The sequence below is a fragment of the Monodon monoceros genome, unplaced genomic scaffold, assembly GCF_005190385.1.
Source record: "Monodon monoceros isolate NGI ecotype Baffin Bay Population unplaced genomic scaffold, NGI_Narwhal_1 Super_Scaffold_18, whole genome shotgun sequence".
NCBI lineage: Eukaryota > Metazoa > Chordata > Mammalia > Artiodactyla > Monodontidae > Monodon > Monodon monoceros.
In genome coordinates this window covers 113,591,803-113,619,357 of record NW_021703774.1, presented here as the reverse complement: position 1 = coordinate 113,619,357, position 27,555 = coordinate 113,591,803, and the positions used below count along the sequence as shown (strand labels likewise).

The window sequence follows — 27,555 nt, the reverse complement described above, 5'->3', positions numbered from 1 at the left end:
AGTTTTTCTAATTGATCCAATAATGTTGTTTATAGCCAGAAGATCCAGTTCAGAATCACTTGTTGGGACTTCCCTAGCGATCCAGTGGTTAAGACTCCACGCTTCCATTGCAGGGGGTGCGGATTCGATCCCTTGTCCGGGAACTAGGATGCCACATGCCGCTCGGCCGAAAAAACAAACAAAAAACAAAAACAAGCAAGAATCACTTGTTGCATGTAACTTCATATTTCCTTTAAGGTGGCACAGTTCCTCAGTCTTGACTTTCACGATCTTGACAATTTTGAAGGTTACAAGCCAGTTGTTTTATAAAATGTCCCCCAATTTGGGTCTGCCTGGCTTTCCTCATTTGAAACTCAGGTTATGCACTGTCTACCAAACAAGTGATGCTGTGTTCTTCTCACTGTATCCTATCCTAGCACATGATTTTGATATATTCCACTGCTACTGATGTTCACTTTAATGACTTCATTGAGTTGGTGCCAGACTCTTCTTGCTTAGTCTTTTCTCTTCAAAATTAATACGTGGGCTTCCCTGGTGGTGCAGTGGTTGAGAGTCTGCCTGCCGATGCAGGGGACACGGGTTCGTGCCCCAGTCTGGGAGGATCCCACATACCGCGGAGCGGTTGGGCCCGTGAGCCATGGCCGCTGAGCCTGTGCGTCCGGAGCCTGTGCTCCGCAGCGGGAGAGGCCACGGCAGTGAGAGGCCCGCGTACCGCAAAAAAAAAAAAAAAAAAAAAAAAAAAAAAAATAATAATACGTATTTTGTGGGGAATAAGCTGGAACTACGTTAATATTCCATTCCGCATCAGTCTTTCAATTTATTCACTTATTTATAACAGTATGAACACAATATCTCCTATTTTGTTTAATGCATTATAATACCATTATAATTTATTTTGAAGCAAAATTGTCCCAAATTTGGCAAGTAAAAGTCCCTTCAAGCTGGCTTCTGTGTACTTTTGACATTTCCCCATCATTCTTCGAAAACTTCTTTAATTTCTGGAACAGTAAGAAATTCCAAGCTCATCTTGTAATTCCCCTGCCCCAGCCGTGAAAGCAGCCATTTCTCCAAGGAGGGCTGGTTCCTTTTACTAGAGAAAGATGTTTAGAAGCCAAGATCCGAAGAGAGCTAGGTATGCTCAATCCTGCTGTAGTTATTACTGCTTCCAGGCCTTTTCAGTGCCAGAGTTAGGAAATTAACTTAGGTACATCATTTATTTCTATATATGTGTACATATACACACATTTATACCTCTATATGTATATATGTATCTAACACAGTGAGTTCACAAAGATGCCTACAATTTTAATCCAATAACAAAGAGTCCATTTTAGTTTCCTCTCTTTCAGTATCTGTAACTCCCTTATCTGACAATAAGAGATCTGGCTCTCATTACACTCATATTATCTGATCAATCCTACACATGGAATCAATCCCTCAATTTTACCACCACCACTAAGCTGTGCCGCCTCACACAGCAATCTCCAGCCAACACGGGCATCCACTGTTACATTGCCTGGGCTCCAACATCCTTGACCAGGCCCACACCACTACACAGAAGCTTTCTTTACCTTGTCTGGGCTCTGAGACCCCACTCTGAGCTGCTGTCCCCACTCCTACCTCCAGTATGGCAGCCTTCCAGATTTCCTGAAAGTCAGCTATGGTCTTCTTGATTTTCACTGCCCAGTCTTTTTAGTAGTTATTTAAGTCTTTCATTGCCTGTATTCCTATTCTACTCAAAGTACTTAGAATGACTTCTGTTGATCAAACCCTAATGTATGGGACTTCCCTGGTGGTCCAGTGGTTAAGAACCCATGCTCCCAATACAGCAGGGCCGGGTTCAATCCCTGGTCAGGGAACTAGATCCCACATGCATGCCGCAACTAAGAGCTCATATGCCGCAGCTAAAGATCCTGCATGCGGCAATGAAGGTCCTGTGTGCCGCAACTAAGATCCAGCGCAGCTAAATAAATAAATAAATATTGAAAAAAAAACCCTAATGGATATAGTCATTAGCCATTTATTTAAGCATTCGTGGAATGAACTACTTTTACTATTCAACTAAAATTTGCCTCCTTATATTTAGAAAGCAAATGAGGTTCAAGCACAGTAAATCAATCCACACCTGTAATATCTTCCTGTGTATGTGAAAATCGCTTTACTTTAGGCAAAGGCACACACACACACACACACACACACACAACACCCCTAAATCTATGAAAAGAAGCCTGTGGCCACAACATGGAGTGTACTGTTCATCTATAATATCTGCTCAATTAACTTCTCCCCTTCTTTTACTAAAGAATCTCAATCTTCCCTTATAGAATTATCCCTCCACCAATATGATTTCAATAGAAATATCAATGAACATGCCTCTCAGGTAACTCAAACTCTAGTAGTATTCTCTACTAGGAACCCGAATAATAAATAAATGGTTGGAGCTGTATTACTGACAGCAGCACTTTGAAGAAACTTACTTCTTGCTACCTAGACAAATGGAACTATACTAGTCTTTGTCCAATAACACCTGGTTATTCAGCTCTTCCTATTGATTCTGTGATCAGACTTTCTGTTGCTTGCAATCAAGAAATGCCTCATAACATACTCACTTTGTGGGAACTAGGTATAAGTATAGAGAGTCCCCCCAAACAATATTATATTTCACAAAGGGGTGGAAGTAAAGAATGCAATCTGAGTAGATGCTTTCAGAAAAACCACTAACTTAAGGAAACTTATAATTTACCATTTCAATAAAGAGATTTCTTGCCAGTGCCAATACATAAAACAAAATTTATTACCAATCCATGAAAACAAAAACCCCCAAAAGAAGAACTTAACTCACTAGAACTATAGTCACCTGACTGGGGTCTCTCACTGTTATGAGCCCATGAGACTTAAAATGTATTACAACTCTTTCATCCAATAATTTCACTAACATCGTTCCTCTAACTGTCAGTTCTTTATCTTTATTCTAGATCATTTTTATAATTTGAAAAGCATCATTTTTTTACCCGAATAAAAATTTCCAATTCAATTTTTCTTCTTTTTTCAATTTTCTCCGCCTCAATCTGGCAAGTGTGACAAATGTACAGATGGTTGACGGCTGGTCCTCCTCCATACCTAATGCATGAAGAATTTAATAAGTATGATAATCTGGAAGTAAGCTGATGTTCTAGGAAATGTGTCCAAGTTTTAGTAAAATGTAAAAACCAAATTATCGTAAGGGCCTGATTTTATGTTTTTCAGGGTCGCTGATTTTATCAGTTTATTGACTTACTGATTCATCTGTATTTCAACTTTCCCTTACAGCTACTTTTGTTACAAAATATGTTTGTTGCGACAACATAAAGTAAAAGAAGTGGCTGTCAAAAGTTAGCATACAACATATAAATCTTAAGTTATACACAGCCACAGTTTTAATCAAGTTTTAATTAGAAGGAGGCTTCCCCTGGCCACTAAGAATTCATAGAATGAATTATTTTCAGTATTTAAGAAAAAATATTTAAGAAAAATGTCACGGCATACTTTTAGAGATACAGATTATCAGAACATAAAACTTAGAATTAATTATCTAGACTAGGGCCACACTAGCCACAAAAGTCTCTCTACTCACACTTCAGAGTGAATAAATGAAGGAAGAAGGGAATATTCCACATAAGCAACATACAGCACAGGGAGCATATACAAAATAATCCAATCTCCTTTTAACGAATTTCACAAACTGATTTCCACAGTACCATATTGTCTGATTTAAAAAAACAAACCTGCTATATAGGTTATCCCAAATGTTCTGAGGCAGCATCAATACCAGGTCTTCAATATAACTAGCTTTTCGTGGAGGAACACCTAAAAAAGTTTAAATGGGTCTGTCTCATTCTTGAATTCCGTTATATTACTTTTAACTGATTAATCACTGGCATTTTTTCCAATCATTATTCTTAAAACCTCTCCCCAAAAGGTTAAAAATTAAGTATATGTTCCTAAAGATGAACATATTTCTTGAAATAGGGAAAAATAAGTTAACCAAGATGTTCAAGTACTTAACTTACATAAATCTTTACTAAGCCTTGACTGTGTATTGGAGCAAGCCAGAGATAAATCAGAGACAATCTTTCCTTCATGGAGCTTATGAGCTAGCAGTAGAAATGAAGAATTTATATGAATAACCATAATAAAAGGCAGGCACAGATAAATGCCATAAAAGGATTATAGGGAGATTTGGAACCGGAAGAGACTTAAGTTATTAGCTCAAGTAGGGAAATAATAAGAGAAAAATTCACATACAGAAATATTTTCAAAAAAAAAAAAAGAAAGAAATATTTTCAAGGTTTAGATTTCTAAATCCAATATAGGACATTTCTACTATCTCTTGTGGTTTCACTGCAAAAATAATTAATTAATGAGAATATCAAGTCTTCAACCATGAAATTTAATTAAGGTGTCACACTAAGGTTGTCATGGAAACAAGCACTAACACAGTCACAAAGGCATAAATTACATTTAGCAAATAACTGCATGAGGTTTTTTTGTTAAACTCAGAGTACATTTTCATAGTTAGGAAAAGAGCCAGCTATTCATTTAGACAAAAGGGATAAGAGCCACGGATACAGCTGGAGCTGCATGTCTCTCAGCTGAGAAAAATGATGGGCAATAGAAGTGTTCACTGCACCATAATTACCTGTTTATGCATCTGTCTTTACTATGAAATTAAAGCTATGCAAATAGAAATAGTGTTTCTGGTACTTTCAGGCTCTAGCACAGGGTTTGGAACAGGTACTCAGTAAATATCTGTTCTATGAAAAGGCTACAGATTGCCTATAATTAGAAGAAAAAGCTAATTTCTGAAACCATAGCAAAATAAACACATTTAAGTTGGAATGTAGATGGGGAAATGGAAAATAAATGGAAGAGGAAAATTCTTGGCTCTTACCCTATTTGTAAATTATTTAACAGCAAATCCCTACCACTACTTTCCATTACAGAGTTTCTTACCTCCATGAATACAGAGAAAATCATTATTTGAAATAGGGCCAGGTTCAGCAAAGGTCTTAAATTTATTTAGCCACTGTCGAGAAATATAAAACTGAAGGAGACTTGGTTCCATTATGTTCAACAAATTTGATATCCTCCGCCTCTCTTTTTGTGCTTCTTCACTGCTCTTCCTATTAAGGGACAGTGATTCATTAAATTCAATATGCATTTTACTCCATTAGATTAGTAAGTGGATTTTTCCACTCACTTATTAGACTTAGCACACACATTAACACAGTCATCCCTCTATATCCCTGGGGGATTGGTTCCAGGACCCTTGCAAATACCAAAATCTGTGGATGCTTAAGTCCCTTATATAAAATGGCGTAGCATTTGCATATAAGCTATGCACAGCCTCTCATATACTTTAAATCATCTCTAGATTACTTATAATACCTAAAAAATGTAACTGCTATGCAAACACTGGTAAATACAGCATAAGTGGTATGTAGATAGTACTGGTGTGCAATTTTAAGTTTTGCTTTTTGGAACTTTCTGGAATCTTTCCCCCCCAATATTTTCAATATGCCGTTGGTTGAATCCTCGGATGTGGAACCAATGGATATGGAGGGTGGGCTGTACTGTGAATCTTGTTAGGTCTTGAAAATTATTCATGAGAAATATACTTTGTTCCACCCTGCCCCCACTACATTACACACTCTAGGGGTGATACTATATCTTAACTACTAGTATCCACATAACTATTGCTATAGAACAGACATTCAAATGATTGTTAATAAGATCTAAACAGTTAATCTGCTTTCCTGTTTTAGTAGTTATTACAATCTTTTAGAAGACACTAAAAGGTACCAAGGATTTATTTTTATATTAATACCTTTTGTTTTTTTTTAATTTTTATTTTGGCCATGCCGCGTGGCATGCAGAACTTCCCTGACCAGGGATTGAACCCATGCCCTCTGCATTGGAAGCGCAGAGTCTTAACCACTGGACCACCAGGGAAGTCCAATACCTCCTTTATTAGCTATGTTACGAGAAAATTCCTACTGTCAGTGCCTAATTTTTAAAATTAAAACCAGTCTTTCTAAAACAAAATATATTCCTTTGCCCTTCAACTAAATGACTTACCATTCTCTTAACAAAAGATCATTCTGCATGCAACCTTTCACTTTTACTCACATAATGAAATGAGAGTAAAGCGATTTCTAATCTTTACTCAGAAATCCACTTTGAAAGTCTTAGAAGTCACTGTTAACCTCAACATGAGATGTTCTGTCATATTTGTCAAAACAGCCTATCCAGGAGAGTTATTTCCTCACCTGTAGAAGAGAACATAAGCTTCTGCATTTTGTACAGTAGATTCTGAAACTTCAGTGACACTTTGGTCATCAAATTCATACCAGAGATTATTTAAATTGTTTCGGCAGTAGGCAATATAGTGTCCACCTGAATTTAAGCAGAAAAAATTTAAATAATTTCAGTAATAAAAAGATATAGCAAGAACTATCTTCGTATTCTTTTCCAGTAGATACCCTTACCACCACCACTTGAGGAAATGAAAATCAGGACAGAGAACGTAATCTTAAAAACCCAGTGTAAAAATAATCATGTTTAAGTCCTTATTATTTATCTTTACATAAAACATAATTTCCAGTATTTTAAACTTCAGAGTAAAATTATTCAATTTCCTAAAATTTCTGACATGTTTTTAATAACCAAGATAAAATAATTAATAAAAATCTACTTTTATACTTTTTCTTTTGTTCAATCAGGTCTTGTTTAAGAGATCAATTCAGATGTTTCTTTTCTTTAAAATCTAAAAACATATGTCAAACTTGCATACTTACTACTTGCAGTTCCATGGTGACAAATGACTGACAGAAGATCATAGGTAACAATTTGAGCTGGACTATCTTTAGCAAGAAATGGCTGAAGATCCAGGCCTTCCAGTGGAAATGAAACATGGGTACTAATTTTGGTGGAAAACATCAGTTCATGTCTGAATCTTTTAAGATGGATGCACAAAATCTTTTTAAAAGAGAAACAAAGGATTATTTAAAATTCTACTGTTTCATATGCTGCATAAAAGAGTCTATTAAATATACATATTGTCAAGATTAAACATTACCCTGCAATTCTGATAACCTGATTCCAGAGACGTTAAAATGTGGAAATGATGAAACATGGTACTTGCTAAGTTCATAGCTACTGGCTTCTCCAATTTTACACTTTATGCCTGCAAGACCCTACAGTATCTGATTAAACTGTGTTCAACACAGTTTTACTGCTAAGGGCACTTACTTGGTGTGCAACTCAATATTTAAAAAATGGATAATCTTAATAGGGTATACACAGCCACTGGTCAATAGAACCATTCCATTCTTCGACCAAAGCTAAAGAATTTACTACACTGTGTTATATTAATACCTTACCTATCACATAAAATAAATTAAATTGTGATAAAGCCCATACCTCAGGAAACTTTTGTACTTTACAAAACTTTACTCCATTCCTCAATCTAAGGGGTGAAAAGAGAAAACCAATTTTAATAAACCTGTTTCCCATACAAACCTACAAAACCTTTAGTATTTTCAAATATACAGCAAAATCTTTTAGAAAATGCAGAAATAAAGGTATCAGACTAAAAATGCTTACTACTGAATTATACACTACCAATTAAAAAATACTAATAAAACACTGGAACCCCTTATTGTAAAAAAATTATTTAAATTAAGACATCAGTAATAAAAATTTAGAGTTGTATAATTCTTTGATGAAAATTTTCTACTATCTATGGCCTGGCTATGCCTTTATAACATTCAGGTATCACGTAAAACTGGGTAAAATAAAATCCCAATTTTATAGAAATGGTTGGTCAGGTCAATATATTACAACCTTTATTCCTAAATGTGAAAACAAATAACTTAAAATAGAGAGGTTATTATTAATAATCAAAAAAAATTTTTTTCAGCCACACCACGCGGCTTGTAGGATCTTAGTTCCCCAACCAGCGATCGAACCTGGGCCCTCGGCAGTGAAAGTGCAGAGTCCTAACCACTGGACTGCCAGGGAATTCCCAATAATCAATATTAATTTATACTTGACAGATCTCTACTCTGGATTCTGGGGTAGATGCAAGTTCTTTTCCATCTTCACTATTATCTTTTTCCTAGTTGGCACTGTTTTTCCAAGAAAGATTCCCCCTCTGGACCAACTCAGTCTTCAGCTATCTGCTGTGGCTTCAAGGACAAACTGATAATAAATACTTTCCAATTCACTAGAGGTGTATTTTTTTCTAGAAAGTGCAAAGCAGCTTTTCTTCCTTATTGACCTAACAATATACTATTCCTTTTTGTAATGAAGAAGACCAACAGCTGCAGATCAACATTTCCCTGGGTTTTTGACAAAAGCCAGAAGTTTGTATTATGAAGACTCTATTAATAGATCTTATTCGGAGGCCATTATTTTTCTATCAGAGAGATTCAGAAAAATTTTCCCGTTCACTCTACCTCAGACATATTTGCTTTCAATTCTCCATTTACTTTTCTTTTCTAACTCATCAACAAGAAGCCTTAAAAGCCTAAACTTATTACAAGATAGAAAAAGGCAGCTAGTAGTAGATATAAAGAAATAAAATCATACTTTTCTTAACTGTCTTCTTTATTCGGCCCTCATACAGCAGGTAACATTAGAGATGGTATAACCTTTCTGAATTTTACACAAACTTGAAACTATGTGCCTTTATAGTCACTTTCACTTCCTAAATCTAGCCTGTTAAGGTGGTAAGCCAGAAAAGAATACTGCGTTATTTATGATGACAGAATTAACCTATGTAATAAAAATATATGTTATATATCCTAGTATATATTTACAACATATTTGGAAAATGTTTTATGCAAAATTACATACTTATTTTATATCTTAAAATACACTGTCACATCTTAGCTAAGCCGATTAAATTTGTTAAATTTTTAACCTCAGATTTGTTTTGCAGAACAACCAGTCATTTTTTACTAGGACAAAGCTTACTGGCCTTTATATTTTTCTAAATAAAACGGAAAATTAACCCTACATGCCCAATTCAAATTACCAAGAAAAATACCATTTAAAGTACAAAACATGCAATTGAAAGCACTGCCAATGACACTTACTTTTTGCATTTTTCACAACTGTACATATTGTCACCTGAAAACAGAACAGATCTGGTCATTCCTCTCAAACTAAAAGCAAGTTATTTTCTTTTGGTTCTGCAATTCTTTGAGCTTGCAATGCTGAACCAGTAGAACAGTAACACAAGGCTCACATTTTTTAGTCTCTGCTCGAGTCAGCACGCTTACCACACCTACAACACCCTTTAACTGCTCTTTTTTCAACCTTGAAGGCGTATCTCAAATAACATCCTGTACACTTATTAACTCAACAAAATTTACTGACTGCTTGTTACATGTCCAAGCAAGGTGCTGGACACACAAAAATAGTGAAGGCTTGGATCTTAAACACTATGGAGAAATTCAGACTAATCCAGATATACAAGTAAGTTTTTTATATTTTGGTTGAATTTTCTCTTTTTTCAATCCCAGAGAAGATTTTAGACACTTCAAATACCGTATTGTCTAGTACTATAGGAATTTGTATCAATTATTTCAGGATATCATTTATAGTGTTTATGTTGTCATGGTAGATACTGGCACTATGGCAATATGGGCAAGTACTATTTGAGCTGCCTCAAAATTCAGCTTTGGGCTTCCCTGGTGGCGCAGTGGTTAAGTATCCGCCCGCCAATGCAGCGGACACTGGTTCGAGCCCTGGTCCAGGAAGATCCCACATGCCGCAGAGCAACTAAGCCCGTGCGCCACAACTACTGAGCCTGCACGCGCTCTAGAGCCCGCAAGCCACAACTACTGAGTGCACATGCCACAACTGCTAAAGCTCGCACGCCTACAGCCCGTGCTCCGCAACAAGAGAAGACACCGCAGTGAGAAGCCCGCACACCGCAAAGAAGAGCAACCCCCTCTCGACGCAACTAGAGAAAGCCCACACACAGCAAGAAAGACCCAACACAGCCAAAAATAAATTTAAAAAAAACTCAGCTTTTATGAATACGTTCTATATTTTGTCCCACTAGTATTTTAGATCACTCACAACAGTTTAGCCATAGATGAAAACTATTTCGTATTTCTTACCTTTTAGTTCATCTCTGGCGAAGAAGGCAGCAAGACAATCTTGCAAGGTTACTATTGGACCCCAAAACCAGCTAGGGACACATGAGACAACAAACCTGAAACATTATTGATAGAAAAAAGAAAGGAAATGTTCTGCCAGTACAGCAGAAACAGCAGTTTTAACAATCAACTAATACAAAGAAAACACATACATACCTCTTCACATATTCCATGAAAAAAGCTATCCACCCTTGTGGAGCATATGCTTCGCCACATGATCCTGCTTTGACTATAGATGTTGGATGACTTGATGAATGTAGCTTAGCAAGGTCTTCCTTGCCAGGAATCGGCAAGGACAGATCTTGAAAGGTCTCGAGGGTTACAGACACCTAAAATTGTTTTGTGTTTTAACAATGGGATGAAAATAATCCAGCACAAACATTTGAGGATAGATTTTAGACGGCAAAGATCAAAGCAAATTATAATAAGAAAAAAACAAAAAAACTGCTTTTTATATGGTAAAAAAAGCTAAAATAGTAATAACGAAAGCAAAATTGCTTTGTACCAGGTGCTGTTCTAAATTTAATCTTCACATAAACCTTATGAGGTAACTACTAACATCCCCATTAGTCAAGGACATTGCAGTAAAGAGAAGTATCTCACACACAGCCACTGTAGCCTGAGTTCCAGACTGTTAAGCACTACTGCATTTATTTTTGAAAATGACCTCTAGTGATAGTTTTTAAATGTAGCTTAAAAAACAAGATGCAAAACCTAAACAGCTGAAAACATTTCAGGATAATTCCATTTAAATATCTGGTACCAAAATAGCCTACATTAAGATAACTCTATTGAAAACCCTTAGATTTGACTTAATTCTAACACAATAACTGAAAACTTACTTTGGGTTTTTTTTGGGTTTTTTTTGAGATAGTTCATTTTACATTCATCTTAATTATATTCATCACTGCACTGAAGTAAAACTGTTCTTAAGAAAACCTCTAGGAAACTCAGGAATTTAGAGGTATTATTAAAAATCTCATGATGATTTTAATTCATGCTCTTGTTTATGAACCTGATACTACTTTTATTATCTGAATCCAAACTTAACATGGGAAAATATTTATAAGCCATACAACCAAGTGGAGAAGATACATACATAGCCTTGTGCCTGTGAATAACAACAGTTTCCTACTAATTTCATCAGCCTTGGGAGAATATGCAAGTGTTACAAATTCTCGTTGCTGAGCAACATATCTCCTTTGTATGTGACCAGAGATGAAGAACTGAGTTAATTCTTCCTGCTAAATGCATGCCTGTTCAGTGACAGGTCAAGACCCATCCTTAAATTAGTATGTTACTATTGCTTCCAAAAAACAAGTTCTACTCCTAGAATCAATTTATATTTCTTCAAACACAAGAAATACATGTATAATCATCAACAACAAGGAAAAGACATTAAACTTTCACACCATTTTGTCAGGTTTTTTTTTTAAAAAGAGCATTTGACAGAAATTTCCTGTGTATTATAATTCTTTCATACTCACCCTATCACAAGTCAGACACTGCACTGAACTAATGATTGTTCCATCAAATATGTCTGAAATAACACTCCGGTATTTCTTGTGCTGTTTTTTTCTCTTTGGAGATGATGCAGACTGAGCTAGGATTGAAAAACAAGCATAGAAATTTTTTTAGAAATCAAAGTAGTTCCTTTAGCATTTTTTTCTGAAATCTTTTAACAGCAAAATTACTATGCTGAAGAAATTTGTCAAAATACCATTCAAAAGCATTACCTAAAGAAAACACACACACACACACACAAAAAAACCTCAAAGAGAAACCATGATGAAATAGAAAGTATTCAGCTTCCCATCTTGACTTCAACCAGAATAGTTCTGCTTTTACTTATTTGTTTTTGCTCCCAAGTAAGGCTTTATTTGAAGAAAGGATTCTATTAAGCTTTGAGAGTTCTTTATGTATTTTATATACAAGTCCTTTGTCAGCTATGCGATTTGCAAATATTTTCTTCCAATCTTATCTTTTCATTCTCTTAATGGTGTCTTTTGCCAAGAAAGATTTTAATTTTTTTCTTTTACAGATCATGCTTTTGATGTCTTTGATGTTTTTAAAGAATTCTAACACAAGGTCATGAAAACTCTTATAAGAGTTTTACAGTTTTACATTTTCTAATACTGGAACTCTCATACATAGCTGGTCGGAAAGCAAAATGATACAGCCACTCCGAAAAACAATTTCATACAACATTAAGCATAAAACTAACATAAAACCCAATAACCCCACATCCAGGTGTTTACCCTAAACAAATGAAAATTTATGTTCATACAGAAACCAGTACATAAATGTTTATAGCAACATTATTCATAATTGCCAAAAACTGGAAACAAATTCAAGTATTTGTCATTGAATGAATAAACAGTAGTACAGTCACACAATGAAATACTACTCAGTAATAAAAAAGAACTATTCAGACCTGCGACATGACTGTATCTCAGATTCATTACGCTAAGTGAAAGCAGCCTGTTTCAAAAGACTACGTCTGTATGATTCTCTTTATATGACATTCTGCAAAAGGAAAAACAATAGGAATAGAGAACAGATTCACAGGACTGGGGCTTTGGGAGGAGTAGTGGGAGGGTCTGGTAGTATAAGGGAATTCTTTGGGGTACTGGAGCTGTTCTATATTCTGTTTGTGGTGATGGTAACAATCTGTGCACATGTTGAAACTCAGACCCCTACACCAAAAGAGTGAATTCTGTTGTATGTAAATTTGTGCCACACACACACAAAAATTTTAAATCATGGTTGTGTAAAACTATGCTGTCAATTTAAAAAGCTTGAATAATATTTCATAATTAACACTTTAAACTATCAAAGCAAAGGAACCTAAATAACTGAAACTTCTACCTTTTTTGTGTGTGGGTGCCAATCCTGGCCACAAAGTGCCTGATTTCGGAGGGCTTGCTGATAAACGTGGGTTAACACCTTCACTTGATGGGAGGGTCTGTGATGTAGACAGCTCATTCAAATGGACATCAGTAATATATTCTGTAATATTTAAAATTTGTATTATTACATTAAATAGTAAAATTATTCCACCTGTCAAATAAAGCTTTCTTCATCTGAGATTTTGAACACAACTCACATTAATAAATGTCAGGTAAAACACCTGATAGACATTAGACTTGCTAAGCAAACTAACAGTGATTCTCCCCCTAGGAATCTAATTAACGTTTATAACACATTACTGTTGTAGGCAATCCAGAAACTGTGCAAATATAAGTGTGGAAATATAAAGCCAAAGAGGATCATATTTGTCCTAACTTAGTATTTAAAAAACAAAAGCAATTTAGGGCAGTTTTTTAGAAAGCTTTAAAACTATATGGGAGAAAAAGAGATTATCCTCCCAAACTGACATAGTAAGCAAAATCTAACAAGAAATTTAGGCATAAAGTAATTATAAATTATTTTACTCTGTTATAAAAGGAAACAAAACCCTCTGTCAGAAAAAAACACCTTTTTTGGAATTAAATTATGAATCAAGAAAATATAAGCTCTATGAGAGCTATCTTGATTTGCTGTTGGATTCCTAGTACATAACATATATTCCAGGGCAAGAGACTGCTCAAAAAGTATTTGAGTGAAGAAAAGAGAATTGTACTGCTCAAAAAGTATTTGAGTGAAGAAAAGAGAGTGAAGAAAAGAGAAAGAAAAAAGAAAACAGAATGATTTCAGGGATTTTTCCAGATAATGCAAAATAAATGACTTTTATTACTTTCACAGAGGCATTTCTCATTATCCCAACCATGACTAAAAGCAGACTGCATAATATTGGGGGAAGAAAGAGGAGGAGACTCGCTCTAGCCTTTCAGAAGGGAATAAAGTTAATATCATCTAGGTCAGGGATTGGCAAATGATTCCTGTAACAGACCAGATAGTAAATATTTTAGGTTTTGCATGTCATATACGGTCTTTGTCACATTTTTCAATCAGAAAATGCAAAACCTCAGATCCCTGATCCAGGTCATCAATTAGTTACTAATTGTAAGAATAAACTTGCTATGGAGCAATAAAGAACCAGTAGGTCAAGTAATCAGGCTTAATCAGGCTTTCGATGAGGAAAGGCTAGATAGCAGATGGCTAAGTCTTTCAATACTGAAATTTCACATATCTATTGACTAAACAACTTCTAACCACATCTAAACTTCTAAACATAACATCAGTATAATCAAGGAGCCTAACACGTTTTCCTGACTAGAAGGCATTTATGCACTGCACATGGGTGAACCACAAGTATTCCTGTGGTTAAGGAAATATCCTTCTCCTCCAAAAAAAATGTGGGGTTCAAAAACGTAAGTAAATTGTTTAGTAGTTCCTACTCTTCAGTAATTACAAAAGATAAATTTTTTATGTTCCTTGTCTGCCACTTATTTTAAGGTCAGAGAATCTGAACCTCTGATGGTTTAATTTTATGTGCTTTGGAGAATTAAATACCACATTAAGCTAACACAAGTTAACCCTAGAAGAAATAAATGTAAAATGCAAAGCAACCTAGCTCAACTATCTTTCATTTGGCCACTTGCTGTTTCCCACAGGAACAATGACATGTATAATGGTATAATCTATCGTAACAGGGTTCATTATAGTTAATTAAACTCCTATGCCAAACATACACCAAGTATTTCATAGCTGATATGACTCCAATGACAGCAGTCTAAATCTAACAGTCTACAATTTGGATTATTTTGCTATTTTGCAGATCTCAACCCAATCTGCTTTAAATGACATTAACTTAACACTCACATGCAAATAGTACTAAACTCTACTAGTCAGAAAGCCCAAAAGTAACATCTATTTAATACCCTCTTTCTTTCAATTAGTATGGTTGAACTATAATGTCATATACTACACACAAAATATTAAGCTAAAGCTATTAATTATTCTATTTCATTTTTATTATGCTAAATATAAACTGTGAACATTAACATGTAAATTAGAAATGCATTCTAAAGTCACATGTCAGGCTAATTCCGCTCTCCCCCAAATCAGAAAATGGTAAAATTACAAATATCATCTTAAATATAAACATATCTTGGGGCTTCCCTGGTGGCGCAGTGGTTGAGAGTCTACCTGCCGATGCAGGGGACATGGGTTTGTGCCCTGGTCCGGGAAGATCCCACATGCCGCGGAGTGGCTGGGCCCCTGAGCCATGGCCGCTGAGCCTGCGCGTCCGGAGCCTGTGCTCCGCAACGGGAGAGGCCACAACAGTGAGAGGCCCGCGTACCACCCACCCACACACACACACCCACACACCCACACAAAATTATATATAGATATGTATATGTATATATACGTATATATATATATATATATATATATATAAACACATCTTGCACCCTTTGTCTAAAAATGAAACACTATCATTTGAAAATTATAAAAATTGTCACCTGAAGCTCTGCTGTGTATTTGCACTTTGACAGTTTCCTGATTGTTCAAGTCAACTGTTTCAGACACAGAGTCTCTATCTAATTCTCCTTCAGAATTCGCTTTATTAATCTTATTGCACATCTTCTCTTTTTGCCAATCTTTTGACATTTCTGAATTGTTTTCATCATCCTGAATTAACATTGTTGTTTCATTATTATCTTCAGAAAAGCTTCTAGACCCATTTTCATTTTCGGCTTTATCACTGCTGCTACAAGATTCACAAGACTGAAAATCTGCATCTGACTGGCTCTTGTCTTCCTCCATGGTCTCCTCAGTCATTATAGTTTGAGGATCCTCTTCTACTTCCATGACCTGTTCTTTCAGTTCTTCATGAAGCAGATCCATTAAACATCGAAGGAATTCTTGAGCATCCTAATATATAAGCAACATAGATATTACCATTTCATTAAAAATACATGTATGTAGAAATGAGAAAATATACAAAATGTGGTTAGCAACTGATTTCTAAATGTGTAGCATTATACTAAGGAAATACAACTTTGTAGACATAAGGCATTGGAGGGATAGGAAGCACTAAGTTCTAAAAAGTTATGTAAATAAAACAAAAGTAATTAAAAAACTGAACATGTATTTCAATTAAAACTAAAAAAAACAATAAACAACAGCAACAAAAAACTGAAGATGATCTGGAGGTCAGCTTTAGTACTGCTGCTATTTTAAAAAACTTGAGTAAGGATTTGCCTCATCTGACAATAACAATTGAGAGAGATATCCTAAATTCAAGTATAAGTTTGGCTTAAAACTAAAGCTTTATCCAGTTTTGCACTATATCTCAAAAATCCTTGATCAACCTAGAATGTTTATTGAAAATACAAATTCGTAGGCCCCAACTTATGTCTACCAAGTCTCTGTGATCCAGGAATTTGCAACAGAAAAAGTTAACAGAGAACAGGTATTGTTTTGAAAAAGAAACACATGTGAGGACCAGGTATTAACATGAAAAAACATTAAAGTACAATAATTGAAACTGCCATTGGTGTCAATCCAAAAAATTACAGGTCGATGAAACAGATTAGAAAGCCCAGAAACAGACCTTATTATACATTAATGTAAGCATCAAATTAATAAAGAAGAAACTTTTAAAACCAGATAAGAAAATTCTTAAATCTGTACTTCCGTACAATTTGTTAGCTGTTTGCGAAAAATTAAATTTGGATTATATTGTAATGTGAAATAAATGACACATGTCTAAAGAACTTTTTTTAATTAAATCAGAAAATACAGGTAAAATTTATCTCTGGATGTGGAACTTTTCAAAGCTAAAAGCGCTAGAACATACTGACATATTTAAACACCCCCAAATTTAAAATTTCTAGAAAAATATGAAATTAAGAGAAAAGTGGAAAAATGTAAGCCAAAAATATGATATGGGGTTATTATTCTTAGAATAGTAAATGAGTATATAATAGCATAATGCATAATAGCATTCTGCAAATGTATTAAAGATTAATATTATGAATAAAGAGCAATGAAGACGTACCTGCTGAGAATACCCCCGAAATGTTGGATTTACAGTTTTAATTCCTTGAAACAGATTAGTAGGCACAACAAATCCTGGCCTGAGGAAGAAAACAGTTTTAGGAAGAAATCTGTGATTTTTAGTTTTTATTTTAGAAATGAGCAATCAGGGACTTCCCTGATGGTCCAGTGGTTGAAAATCCACCTTCCAATGCAGGGGACACAGGTTTGATCCCTGGTCAGGGAACTAAGATCCCACATGCCGTGGGGCAACTAAGCCCACGCTCCAAAACTAAGGAGCCCACGTGCCACAACTAAAGAGCCCGCATGCCGCAACTACAGAGCCCAAGTGCTCTGGAGCCCATGCAACACAACTAAAGAGTCTGTGTGGTACAACTACTGAGCCCGCACACTCTGGAGCCTGTGTGTCACAACTAGAGAGAAGCCCGCGTGAGCAATAAAGACCCGACACAGCCAAAAATAAATAATAATAATAAAAAAAAGAAACGAACAATCAAAAATTCAACGAGTTAAACTGAAAAGTATTTGTGTTTCAAAAAATCATCCAAGGGCTTCCCTGGTGGCGCAGTGGTTGAGAGTCCACCTGCCGATGCAGGGGACACGGATTCGTGCCCTGGTCTGGGAAGATCCCACATGCCACGGAGCGGATAAGCCCGTGAACCACGGCTGCTGAGCCTACGCGTCCAGAGCCTGTGCTCCGCAACGGGAGAGGCCACAACAGTGAGAGGCCCGCGTACCGCAAAAAAAAATAAAAAGAATCATTCAAAATTGCCCAATACTGGGACTTCCCTGGTGGTCCAGTGGCTGAGACTCTGCACTCCCAATGCAGGGGACCCAGGTTTGATCCCTGGTCAGGGAACTAGATCCCACATGCCGCAACTAAGAACCAGCACAGCCAAATAAACAAAATAAATAAATATTTTTTTAAAAAAGAGGGCGTGTGTGGTGGTGGTGGGACGAATTGGGAGATTGGGGTTGACATATATACACTAATATGTATAAAATAGATAACTAATAAGAACCTGCTGTATAAAAAAATAAAATGAAATTTAAAAATACAGGGACTTCCCTGGTGGCACAGTGGTTAAGAATCTGCCTGTCAATACAGGGGACACGGGTTTGAGCCCTGGTCCGGGAAGATCCCACATGCTGCGGAGCAACTAAGCCCGTGCGCCACAACTACTGAGCCTGCACTCTACAGCCCACGAGCCACAACTACTGATGCCCGCGCGCCTAGAGCCTGTGCTCCGCAACAAGAGGAGCCACCACAACGAGAAGCCAGTGCACCGCAACGAAGAGTAGCCCCTGCTCACCACAACTAGAGAAAGCCCGCGCACAGCAATGAAGACCCAACATAGCCAAAAATAAATAAATTGATGAATTAATTTTTAAAAAAAGAAAACAAGATTGCCCCTTCATTTAAAAAAGAAAACAGTGAGAAAAAAAAGAGAACAAAAGCAAACAAAAAAATTGCCTAGTATTATGCTTCACAGGTTCATCAAAATAGCTTATTTTTGATATTTAAGCTACGTAATTTATTGTTCTCCTCCCTAATGAAATGATTATGCTCTACTATATGATTTTTCAAAAAACACTTCTAATTACTTAAAATAATATTTTAATTACTTAAAATTCCTGGGATAAGTATATCTAGTACACTATCTAAATAAAAATTTTAAACCAGCCATCAAATACTCATGAAAAGAAAAATGAAAAGTAAACCAGATGCAAGATTTAATCACTTAAAATTCTGTACTATAACACTTCTGAAGTTTAGTAAACTTCCAAGAATATTAAGTTTATAGTTGCAGGGCAAAGAAGCTTAAACATAGCAGTTAAGGGTTAGTTCTAGCTATGCAGTAAGGAACTTAGAAACGTTAGAACCCTTGGCAGCAACGGGTAATACCCAATAGGGATAAATGACAAGAGAGAATTCTGTCTCTTGAATATTAGAAATGTGAATGATATATAACTTCACATCCCAAAATAATTCATTAAAACAATCTTTTCCTAGCATACTGAAATGACAGTAATAACAAATTTTTAACTCAAGAGATACTCTTTAGTAGGGAGTCAAATATCTCAAAGAAAACTGAAGCACTTAAGAATATAAGTACATGAAAGCTTTGGTGACTGTTTTCTTAGAAGAAAGGCTGGGCAGTTCTTAGGAACCATTAAATGCAACTTTCTGAATAGTTCTAATATAAAATATTACAGCAAACAATTATTTTTCTAATGCTACACTTAGAATAAATAAAGATAAGCAGAAAAATAAACATTCATATATGCCTCTATGGTCTGATTTTAGCACTGTGAGAATGCCTACTCCTGAATTAAAAATCAAAAGTGTCAGTAACAGCAGCTTTAACAGTTCAACATTTTATCTCCAGTCCAGATATTTCATTTGGATGTTCACTTTCAAATATAACATGCCCAAAACTGAATGTCTCAAATCTCCTTTTTACAGCTCTATAAATGCACCTGCAAATGTTTAATATTTATGATATTCATTTAAAAATATAATAATGAAAATACACATATTAAGTACATACCTGCTTTTATGCCACAGCTCTGTCATCAGTTTGAGATAACTTTTACAAATAGCTGGTTTCTTATCTGTTCGGGCTAGTCCTCCACAATCAAGAAAAAACTGTGTCAAAGGTGGGCTAGTTTAAAAAAAAAAAGGTTAAAAAAAAAAAAAGTTAGAGTGCAGTCACAGCTTAATACTGATTGACTTCTAGTCATTCAATGAATTGACAGCACATAGAGCCCTGTATCTGTTACTTCTCTGCTCCCTTTTACAGCTTCACATTCTTTCCTTCATTATCTTGCTCAACCCATCAAATCAGATTTGACCCACCACATCAGAGTCCTCAATGCTGCCAAATCCAGTAAACACCTTTCATTTCCCCCTCAGTAGCATTTGTCACAGGTGGTTCACCCATTTGTCTTGACCAATATAATGCACTTTTTTACTTTTCTTCTTGACCTCTCTGGTAACTCTTTTCCCTCTTTATTGTTTTTTCTGCTCTTACCAGCTATATAACTATCAGGGTTCCTCAGGACTTGATCCTATGACTTTTCATCTCTTCCCTGGGTGATCGTCTGCAGAGCATTCCATACTGCACCTACCTATTTTACAGGACTATAATTAAAAAAAAAAAAAACTAATTGCTTTATTAGAGACTTTCCACCTACAGAAAAATATAAAATATTTTCCTAGGACCTCTGAACTAAAAGTGATTTGAGGAATTAATTAGTTTAAGCTCCTTGTTTTCTAGATGTAAAAACAAATAACTTCCTCAAAGACATACAACCACCTAGGGTCTGAGCCAGGACCAGCAGTCTTAGGAAACTACAGGCACGATCAAAGCAACCCCATTGGGACAACAATGGATTATGTCCCAACTCAGTTTCTTGCCTACTCTACCTTAAGAGTTACTCAACAAGAAAGAGGAAATAACTTTTTCAGGAATATTTACACATTTAGGCTTTAGTTAATCCAGATAATTTTTTAAGTGGGGGCATTTCAGAAAAAGGGGGGAGGCAGCACTATGTGTTGAGAGGGGTGAGGGAAGAGGTACAGCAAGGATTCAATGGGATCCTGTTGGCTAGGGGAATTGAATATAATTGTCACCTCTTTCCCATATTACTACTAATGTATATTTCTTTCTTTTCTTTCCTCACTCCTTTTTTCTCAGTGTACTACAGCAGCACGGTTTTCTGCTCCAAGAGTAACTCTATTATTTTTTTTCATAATTTTATTTTATTTATTTATTTTTGGCTACACTGGGTCTTTGTTGCTGTGCGCGGGCTTTCTCTCGTTGCAGTGAGTGGGGGCTACTCTTTGTTGCAGTGTGCGGGCTTCTCATTGCGGTGGCTTCTCTTGTTGCGGAGCACAGGCTCTAGGCTCACAGGCTTCAGTAGCTGCGGCACGTGCGCAGGCTCAGTAGTTGTAGCTCGTGGGCTCTGGAGCACAGGCTCAGTAGTTGTGGCGCACAGACTCAGTAGTTGTGGCGCGCGGGCTTAGTTGCTCCGTGGCATGTGGGATCTTCCCAGACCAGGGATCAAACCTGTGTCCCCTGCCTTGGCAGGCGGATTCCTAACCACTGCACCAGCAGGGAAGTCCTCCAAGAGTAACTTTAAAAAACTATACTAACAAAATTAATTTATCTACTTACCAATTGGAAAGAGCCTGCAAAGCTGCATTCATATAACAAGTATTTCCAATATTTTTCAAACCTGTAAGACCTATTAGGAAAAATTATAAGTTATGTTATCATTCAATAATGCAATGACTCAATTTTATGAGTGTTCGCTGAATATGTAACTAGGTAATTACTATGGTTCCCAAACTATGTTAAGGAAATACAAAATACATTATAGAAATACAAACAGCAACTTGAATAACTCAAAGAGGTCAGACTTACACCAAAGTGTTAATTTTCAGAAAATTATTTAAATATATCCTTAAAGGGTTAAGATTCCCTTACATCAACTATAAAACAGAAAAGTCTGTACTAAACTATACAGATAGTTTATACTAAGAACTGTGGGCTTTAGTAAAGTGATGCCAGAGAAAGGAAGCATCAAAGTTGTCAGTTTGCTTTTTCACAGATACAATTTTACTAGGTCAAATTTCAGAACTTTTTTTTAAATACAATTACTTTATTGATTTATTAATACTGCCAACTAGCATTACTTCCACCCATGCATCATTAAAAACAAAAGGATATTTCCTTGGTATTTTCAAGTGATGCATAATACAATAAATAAACAAAAAAAGGTAGAACTTAAAAATGCACCCTGATTAATTATGTAAACTGATAATTTTTTTAAAAAAGATAACCGATAATCTGATTCCTAGAAATTTTTTTTGTAATTATCTTCTGATCATCTCTAGATTTTGAAATATTCACATGATACAATTTCCTAAAGAAATGGACAGTAGCATACAAAGGAGTGTTATACAGGAGAATTATTTTACCTCTTGCCTTAAGTTCATCTTCTTCTTCCACTTCTATGTCCAGATCATCAAATACAGCAACCAGAGGAGTTTTTAATGTTGTGTTACTGGGTATTTTAAAATCCTGGATAACAGAAAAGATAGCAGGGTTGAACAAATCCTTAGGTCAAAAATTTTTTTTAATTTGTTCGCAGCTTATCTGTAGACTTCTACAATCTCTCCTGATACTTGTTACTAAAGTTATTTTGCATCCTTTTATGCATATGAAATAGTTTTAAATATTTTTTAAAATTCCAATATTAATTCCTGAGAATTGGATTAACTCAAGAGGTTGCAACTGGTGACTTGGTCAAATGCTAGTCCACACTGTTTTAAAAAAAAAGGACAAAAACTGAAACAAAAGCAAAACTTTGAGCTAATATTTTAAAAATTGAGTGAGCTCACATAAAAATCAAATTCTGCAAGTTCTCTTCTAATAGCAGAAGATCAAAGTACACTGAACCCATTTAGCAACCATCAGTGGGAGGAGGAAACTGAACAGCAGAATGTACTTAGCATGTGCTCTCCAACTTATTACAGCCTATTTCTCTTCTTCAAGGCATGCATATATGCACTTATACCCACCCACTTTATACATTTACTTTACCTTCCTGGCATCTGTAGATACTAGATAGTTGGGTAGGCCCCATATTCTCACTTTGGTGCATTGAAATACAGAGAAGTAGAGCAGCTTTAAAAAAAATCATTCAAAATCTTACCTCCTACAAAACTGTTTGAAAAATCTTAATGACATTTGAATGGTTTCCAATACTGTTATTCTATAATTAATGTTCTGATGAACTGGGCTCAAACAGCCTGTAAATTTTATACTGCTAAAAAAAATCTGTACAAATAACTTTCTTTTTCTTCTGAGTAATTTCTTCAACAATGGGATCATCAGGAAGTTGTATGAAATTAAATTCATGCCTTTTATGTGTTATAAATATAACTCACCAGAAAATTATTTACAAGCTATCAGAAAAGTATCAGTATACTTATTCAACCGGATTCAGCATTCACTAAGAGTTTGCAGTCATAATCTATTTGGGCAGAAATGGCAGATAGCTGTTTTAACTTAACTTTTCTTTAGTCAGTGATGATTATTTTCTCGATGTGTTTTAATTTGTATTTCCTCTTTGTGAACTATCTGTACTTATTCTTTAGATTATTATAAATTGTTATCAGTTCCTCATGTGATTAAACTTTTAATTATCACATTTTTGTTAATAGTGTTAGAGGGTTCAGGTAAACTTATTTTCAAACTACCATGGCATTCAAAAGAAAACCAAAAAACACGTTTTTAAATGATAAATAGGTATCAGGAGGAGAAACAGTAATGATGGTAATTTATAAACTAGAGTTATTCAACTATGAAACTAGAAATGCAACAAGTATACCTTGTCTAAAATCTAGTCACTTGAAGTTATATAATGTGTGAGGCAAGCAAATTTACTATCACAAATATCTACCATCAGAATGTGATACAAAGATGCAACACAAAATATCTTAAGAATTGGTATCAAAGAACACAATTATAGAAGTACAATGTGATTTCTATAACACAGAAGGAAAAAACTCACTGATGTGTTAATTAAACCATACAGACCAAATGATGATAGGACGCCAACTATTCTTATTTTTTTCATTCCTTTTCTTATTTTTTCTTTTTTTTTTTGGCCACGCCGCGCGGCAGGCAGGATCTTAGTTCCCCAACTAGGGATCGAACCCATGTGCCCTGCAGCGGAAGCGCGGAGTCTTACCCACTGGAGGGCCAGGGAAGTCCCTCCCTTTCCTATTTTTTATATGACTAGAAAAGTCTCAATATTAAGTGACCAATCTTTGCAAGCTTACCCATCTTTTGTAACCGAACACTGATGTTAAGCTTTAATGTATTCTATCTGGTTTTCAATAAATTAGTAAAATGTTTACAGTAATATACATTGGGGTGAAGCAGGGAGGGAAATGAGGAAAAGAGAGCTGAATTAGGGCCTATCAAAGAAGGCCCATCACCTCTCCTAGAATCAGACTGGCTAGAAAAAGAAACATTATTTAAACCAGCTGTTTTTTTAAGTTTTTAAAACACATCAGGTGCTTTTCCATCTTCAGACAGGTGTGGGCTTCAACTTCACTCTAATCCATCACTCTATAAAAGAACAAAGGCCAGCTTCGGTGTTTCATTTGAGGAAAAGAGGCACATTATGGAAATTTTTTAAAGTACAGGTGAAGTAGGGCTCTTTTAGATGTCAGCTACATGACAAATTCTGAAATTATTACCTGAAAATATTTGATATTTTAATTACACAGATTTAGATTATTACCTGGACACTATTTTCTTGCGTTTGGTGAAGTGGTTTTACATGAGGTAATGAAGGCTGAGTTCCTAATTTTCTATCCAAAAATACTTCTTTGCTGCAAGCGTAACACCATACTCGAAGAGTGGTAAGGTTCACAGTTAAATAATGCTTTGTCTCCTGTACAATTTCATGGGAGAGAGGGAAGAAGAGTCAAAATTATAGTTGAAAACCTTTCAAAAGATCATAGAAGATAAACTGCTGGCCTTTGATGAATAACAATATACTCAAAAGAGAAAATTTAAACTGGAGCACCAAAAAACCAGTTTTTAGATAAATTGTTAATGCATAGTGAATAGTAACAATATCTAAGCCTACTCCAAAAGTTATTCTATTGTCATTTTTCACCACTATTCATTATAAAGATAAACACAAGAGTTATTATAAGACTCTGCTTTGCGGTTAGCAAGTAATTATAATACAAGAAAATTGACAATAGCACAGTTAACTGTTCCAGGAGATCAGAATGGCAAAAGAATATAAATGACATGAATCAAAGCACAAAACAGCTCAAGCGATAGTGAATATGATCTTGGATATATGAAACTCCAGCCTTTCTCAACTAGAGTTCTGCAAGAGAATAATGCCCTATAGACGATGATCTGAGTAACTATTTTCTCAATTCTCCCAAGAATGGTACAGAGTACCACCATTCTAGATGCACCAAAGAGAAGTAAATTAACTATGTACCATGATGCCTGAGAGCCTTAATTAATTCTCTTGAAGAACCCTGGTTGAGAACAGTTAATGCTGTAGAGATAAATATGAACAAGACAGCTCATTCTCAAGAAAATGTATAGTTTAGAATGGGAGCTCTATCTAATCTGTAAAAGAAGCATGCCAGAATTACACACAAGCACCAAACAACCAGGGTGACGTAGAAACGGGACTCCAGTAAGGAGGATGTAGAGAAAAAGGTATATGAGTTGAGACTTGAAGTCAGTCAGGCCCTGTCATAGCCTAGGCTTCTATTCTTGACTTCAACTTCCATATCCTACTAATATCTTCAGCTACCACCTCCATACATCTGGAGGTACATTTCTTAAATCACTACTCTCTTAATTACAACCTCTTTCTAATACTGATCTTAGCAATTCCCCTCCCCACCTTTTTATAAGCTAAGATTTAACTCGTTTATTAAAAAAAAAAAGAAAAACGGACAAAATTTTGAATTACAACTTAATGTTGTATTTGCTTTCCCTTTCCTTCAGGCTCTCTTTAAAAAACGTCTTGCACAAAATTTTTCTACATACATACCTGAGAATGTATGGTGCTATGATCTACTTGTGATTCACCACAGCCAACATATGAACATCTATTCTATAAATAATTATATAAAAAGGAAAATTAGGTATTTTATAACATGTAAGTTTACAATAATAGCATTACAATTACATTTACAATGAAGTTCTGATCACATGGTTTAACGGAAAGATTAAATGACTTCCCAAGTCAGTTATTTTAACCAAAAGGTACTAGGCACAAAAGAATATAACTGGAATATTTATAAGCTAAAAGATATGTCTCCGCTAATAAAAGGTGAGGGTAAAATATTTTAGTGATTTACCAAACTCTGCAAAAAGCACTGTAAGTTAAAGCCCAAAGTTTAAAGTTTAATTTTTATAATCGATAATGATCTTCTTAAAGTATGTTCATTTATGAAGTCCTCTGTCAAAAAAAATCTTCTAGTTAACCTTATTCAGATATAAATTTTTATATCAAACTTTTGAGAAGAAACATACACATACCTCCAGGCACGCCCAAAGGTTTGGTCCTCTGACTTTACAATCCTGACAAGAACCCTATGAAAGGAAAATCACACAGACAACATTACCGTTACATAAATACAGCCAAATATATACATTCACTAATATCATATATAAAAAATTTGGATTCATGAACATAGAATATTGTAGTAATCTACAGAAAACACATATCTGGGAGAAAAATGAGTATGATCTTTTAAAGGATTTTTTAAAGGAAGAAAAAAAGCCCTCTTTCTTACATGAGACTTTTGTATTAAATCTTCTTTAGTTATTTCACCAACTGAATCCAAATGCGGACAATGACCTCGAAAAGCTGACATTTTGTTAGAAATGTTTTCCTGTTTCTCAAGGCTTTCCAAATGAGGTAATACCTACAGAAAAATTGACCAGAAAAGTCAATTTTAAAAGTGCTAATATATTAAAAATTATTAAAAGATAAAACAAGAAGCATACAAGTTTGTAAGTTTGCCATACAAAAGTGTATATTTTCAAATACATCTAGGGTACTTTCACAATTGAAGTTAATTTCAACACTGGAAGTTTCTCTACTAATAAATAATCATTTTATTAAAATTGATACCTATGAGTCAATGTAAGTTTGTTTCTCCATTACTTTTGCTGCTTTTTCCCCTTTCTCCCATTTCATTTTTTAGAGGTAAATAAAAGGGAAAAAACTTCAGGTTATTCAATTTAAGTATTTTTATCCCTTCTTATTTTTCGTTTAAAAAGATTAACCCTTAGGCTAGAATTGGAGTTGAAAAGAAAAAGAATTCAAATGGAAACCTTCATTTTCACACTAGCAATAGCCCACTGATGATATAAATGAAATAGTTTGGTATCCTAGCAATAAACTAGCATAGTCAATTTATATCAGAGTTTCTCAACCCTGGCACCACTGACACTTCAGGCCAGATAATTCTCTCTTGTGGAGCGTTGTCCTGTACATTGTAAGATATTTAGCAACATTCCTTCTTCTACCCACTAGATACCAGAACACCCTCACTACTACCACTCTGAGCTTTGACAACCAATGTCATTAGACAGTGTAAAATTATGTCCTCTAGGGACAAAGTCATCCCAGGTTGAGAACCACATTATCATATGATCCTTCCAACAACACTGAGATAGGCACCATTATTATCTTCATCTGCATATAAGGCTAATAAGAGAAGAAAACCTAACTGAGTTCACATTGTTAACAAAGGATTCAAACTAGGATTTGACTCCACCTATATATCTCATGGGTAAGAGCCAAGGACTCTAAAGTCAAATAG

At 35.3% G+C, this 27,555-nt stretch overlaps 1 protein-coding gene across 5 annotated transcripts in view; it reads right to left on the bottom strand.

Moving 5' to 3' along the window:
- The window catches only part of USP33 (ubiquitin specific peptidase 33), a 70,589-nt gene that overhangs the window by 16,775 nt on the left and 26,259 nt on the right, over window positions 1-27,555 (bottom strand). For 3 of the 5 annotated variants that reach the window (XR_003794406.1, XM_029228268.1, XM_029228269.1), the window contains exons 2-21: window positions 26,521-26,652; window positions 26,264-26,317; window positions 25,773-25,835; window positions 24,483-24,635; window positions 22,147-22,249; window positions 21,341-21,410; window positions 19,712-19,825; window positions 17,161-17,239; window positions 15,620-16,031; window positions 13,080-13,220; window positions 11,699-11,814; window positions 10,368-10,540; window positions 10,173-10,267; window positions 9,141-9,174; window positions 7,462-7,507; window positions 6,837-7,017; window positions 6,309-6,435; window positions 4,993-5,162; window positions 3,765-3,846; window positions 3,012-3,120 (exon numbers count right to left, since the gene is read on the bottom strand). Coding sequence is in view for 4 of the 5 variants with exons in the window: in XM_029228268.1 (XP_029084101.1) it covers window positions 3,012-3,120; window positions 3,765-3,846; window positions 4,993-5,162; window positions 6,309-6,435; window positions 6,837-7,017; window positions 7,462-7,507; window positions 9,141-9,174; window positions 10,173-10,267; window positions 10,368-10,540; window positions 11,699-11,814; window positions 13,080-13,220; window positions 15,620-16,031; window positions 17,161-17,239; window positions 19,712-19,825; window positions 21,341-21,410; window positions 22,147-22,249; window positions 24,483-24,635; window positions 25,773-25,835; window positions 26,264-26,317; window positions 26,521-26,601 (2,403 nt within the window). In the remaining variant the exon portion in view is untranslated. Of the gene's footprint in view, window positions 1-771; window positions 3,121-3,764; window positions 3,847-4,992; window positions 5,163-6,308; window positions 6,436-6,836; window positions 7,018-7,461; window positions 7,508-9,140; window positions 9,175-10,172; window positions 10,268-10,367; window positions 10,541-11,698; window positions 11,815-13,079; window positions 13,221-15,619; window positions 16,032-17,160; window positions 17,240-19,711; window positions 19,826-21,340; window positions 21,411-22,146; window positions 22,250-24,482; window positions 24,636-25,772; window positions 25,836-26,263; window positions 26,318-26,520; window positions 26,653-27,555 lie in introns of those variants that run through there. The other 2 variants (XM_029228267.1, XM_029228270.1) reach the window with 2 other exon arrangements.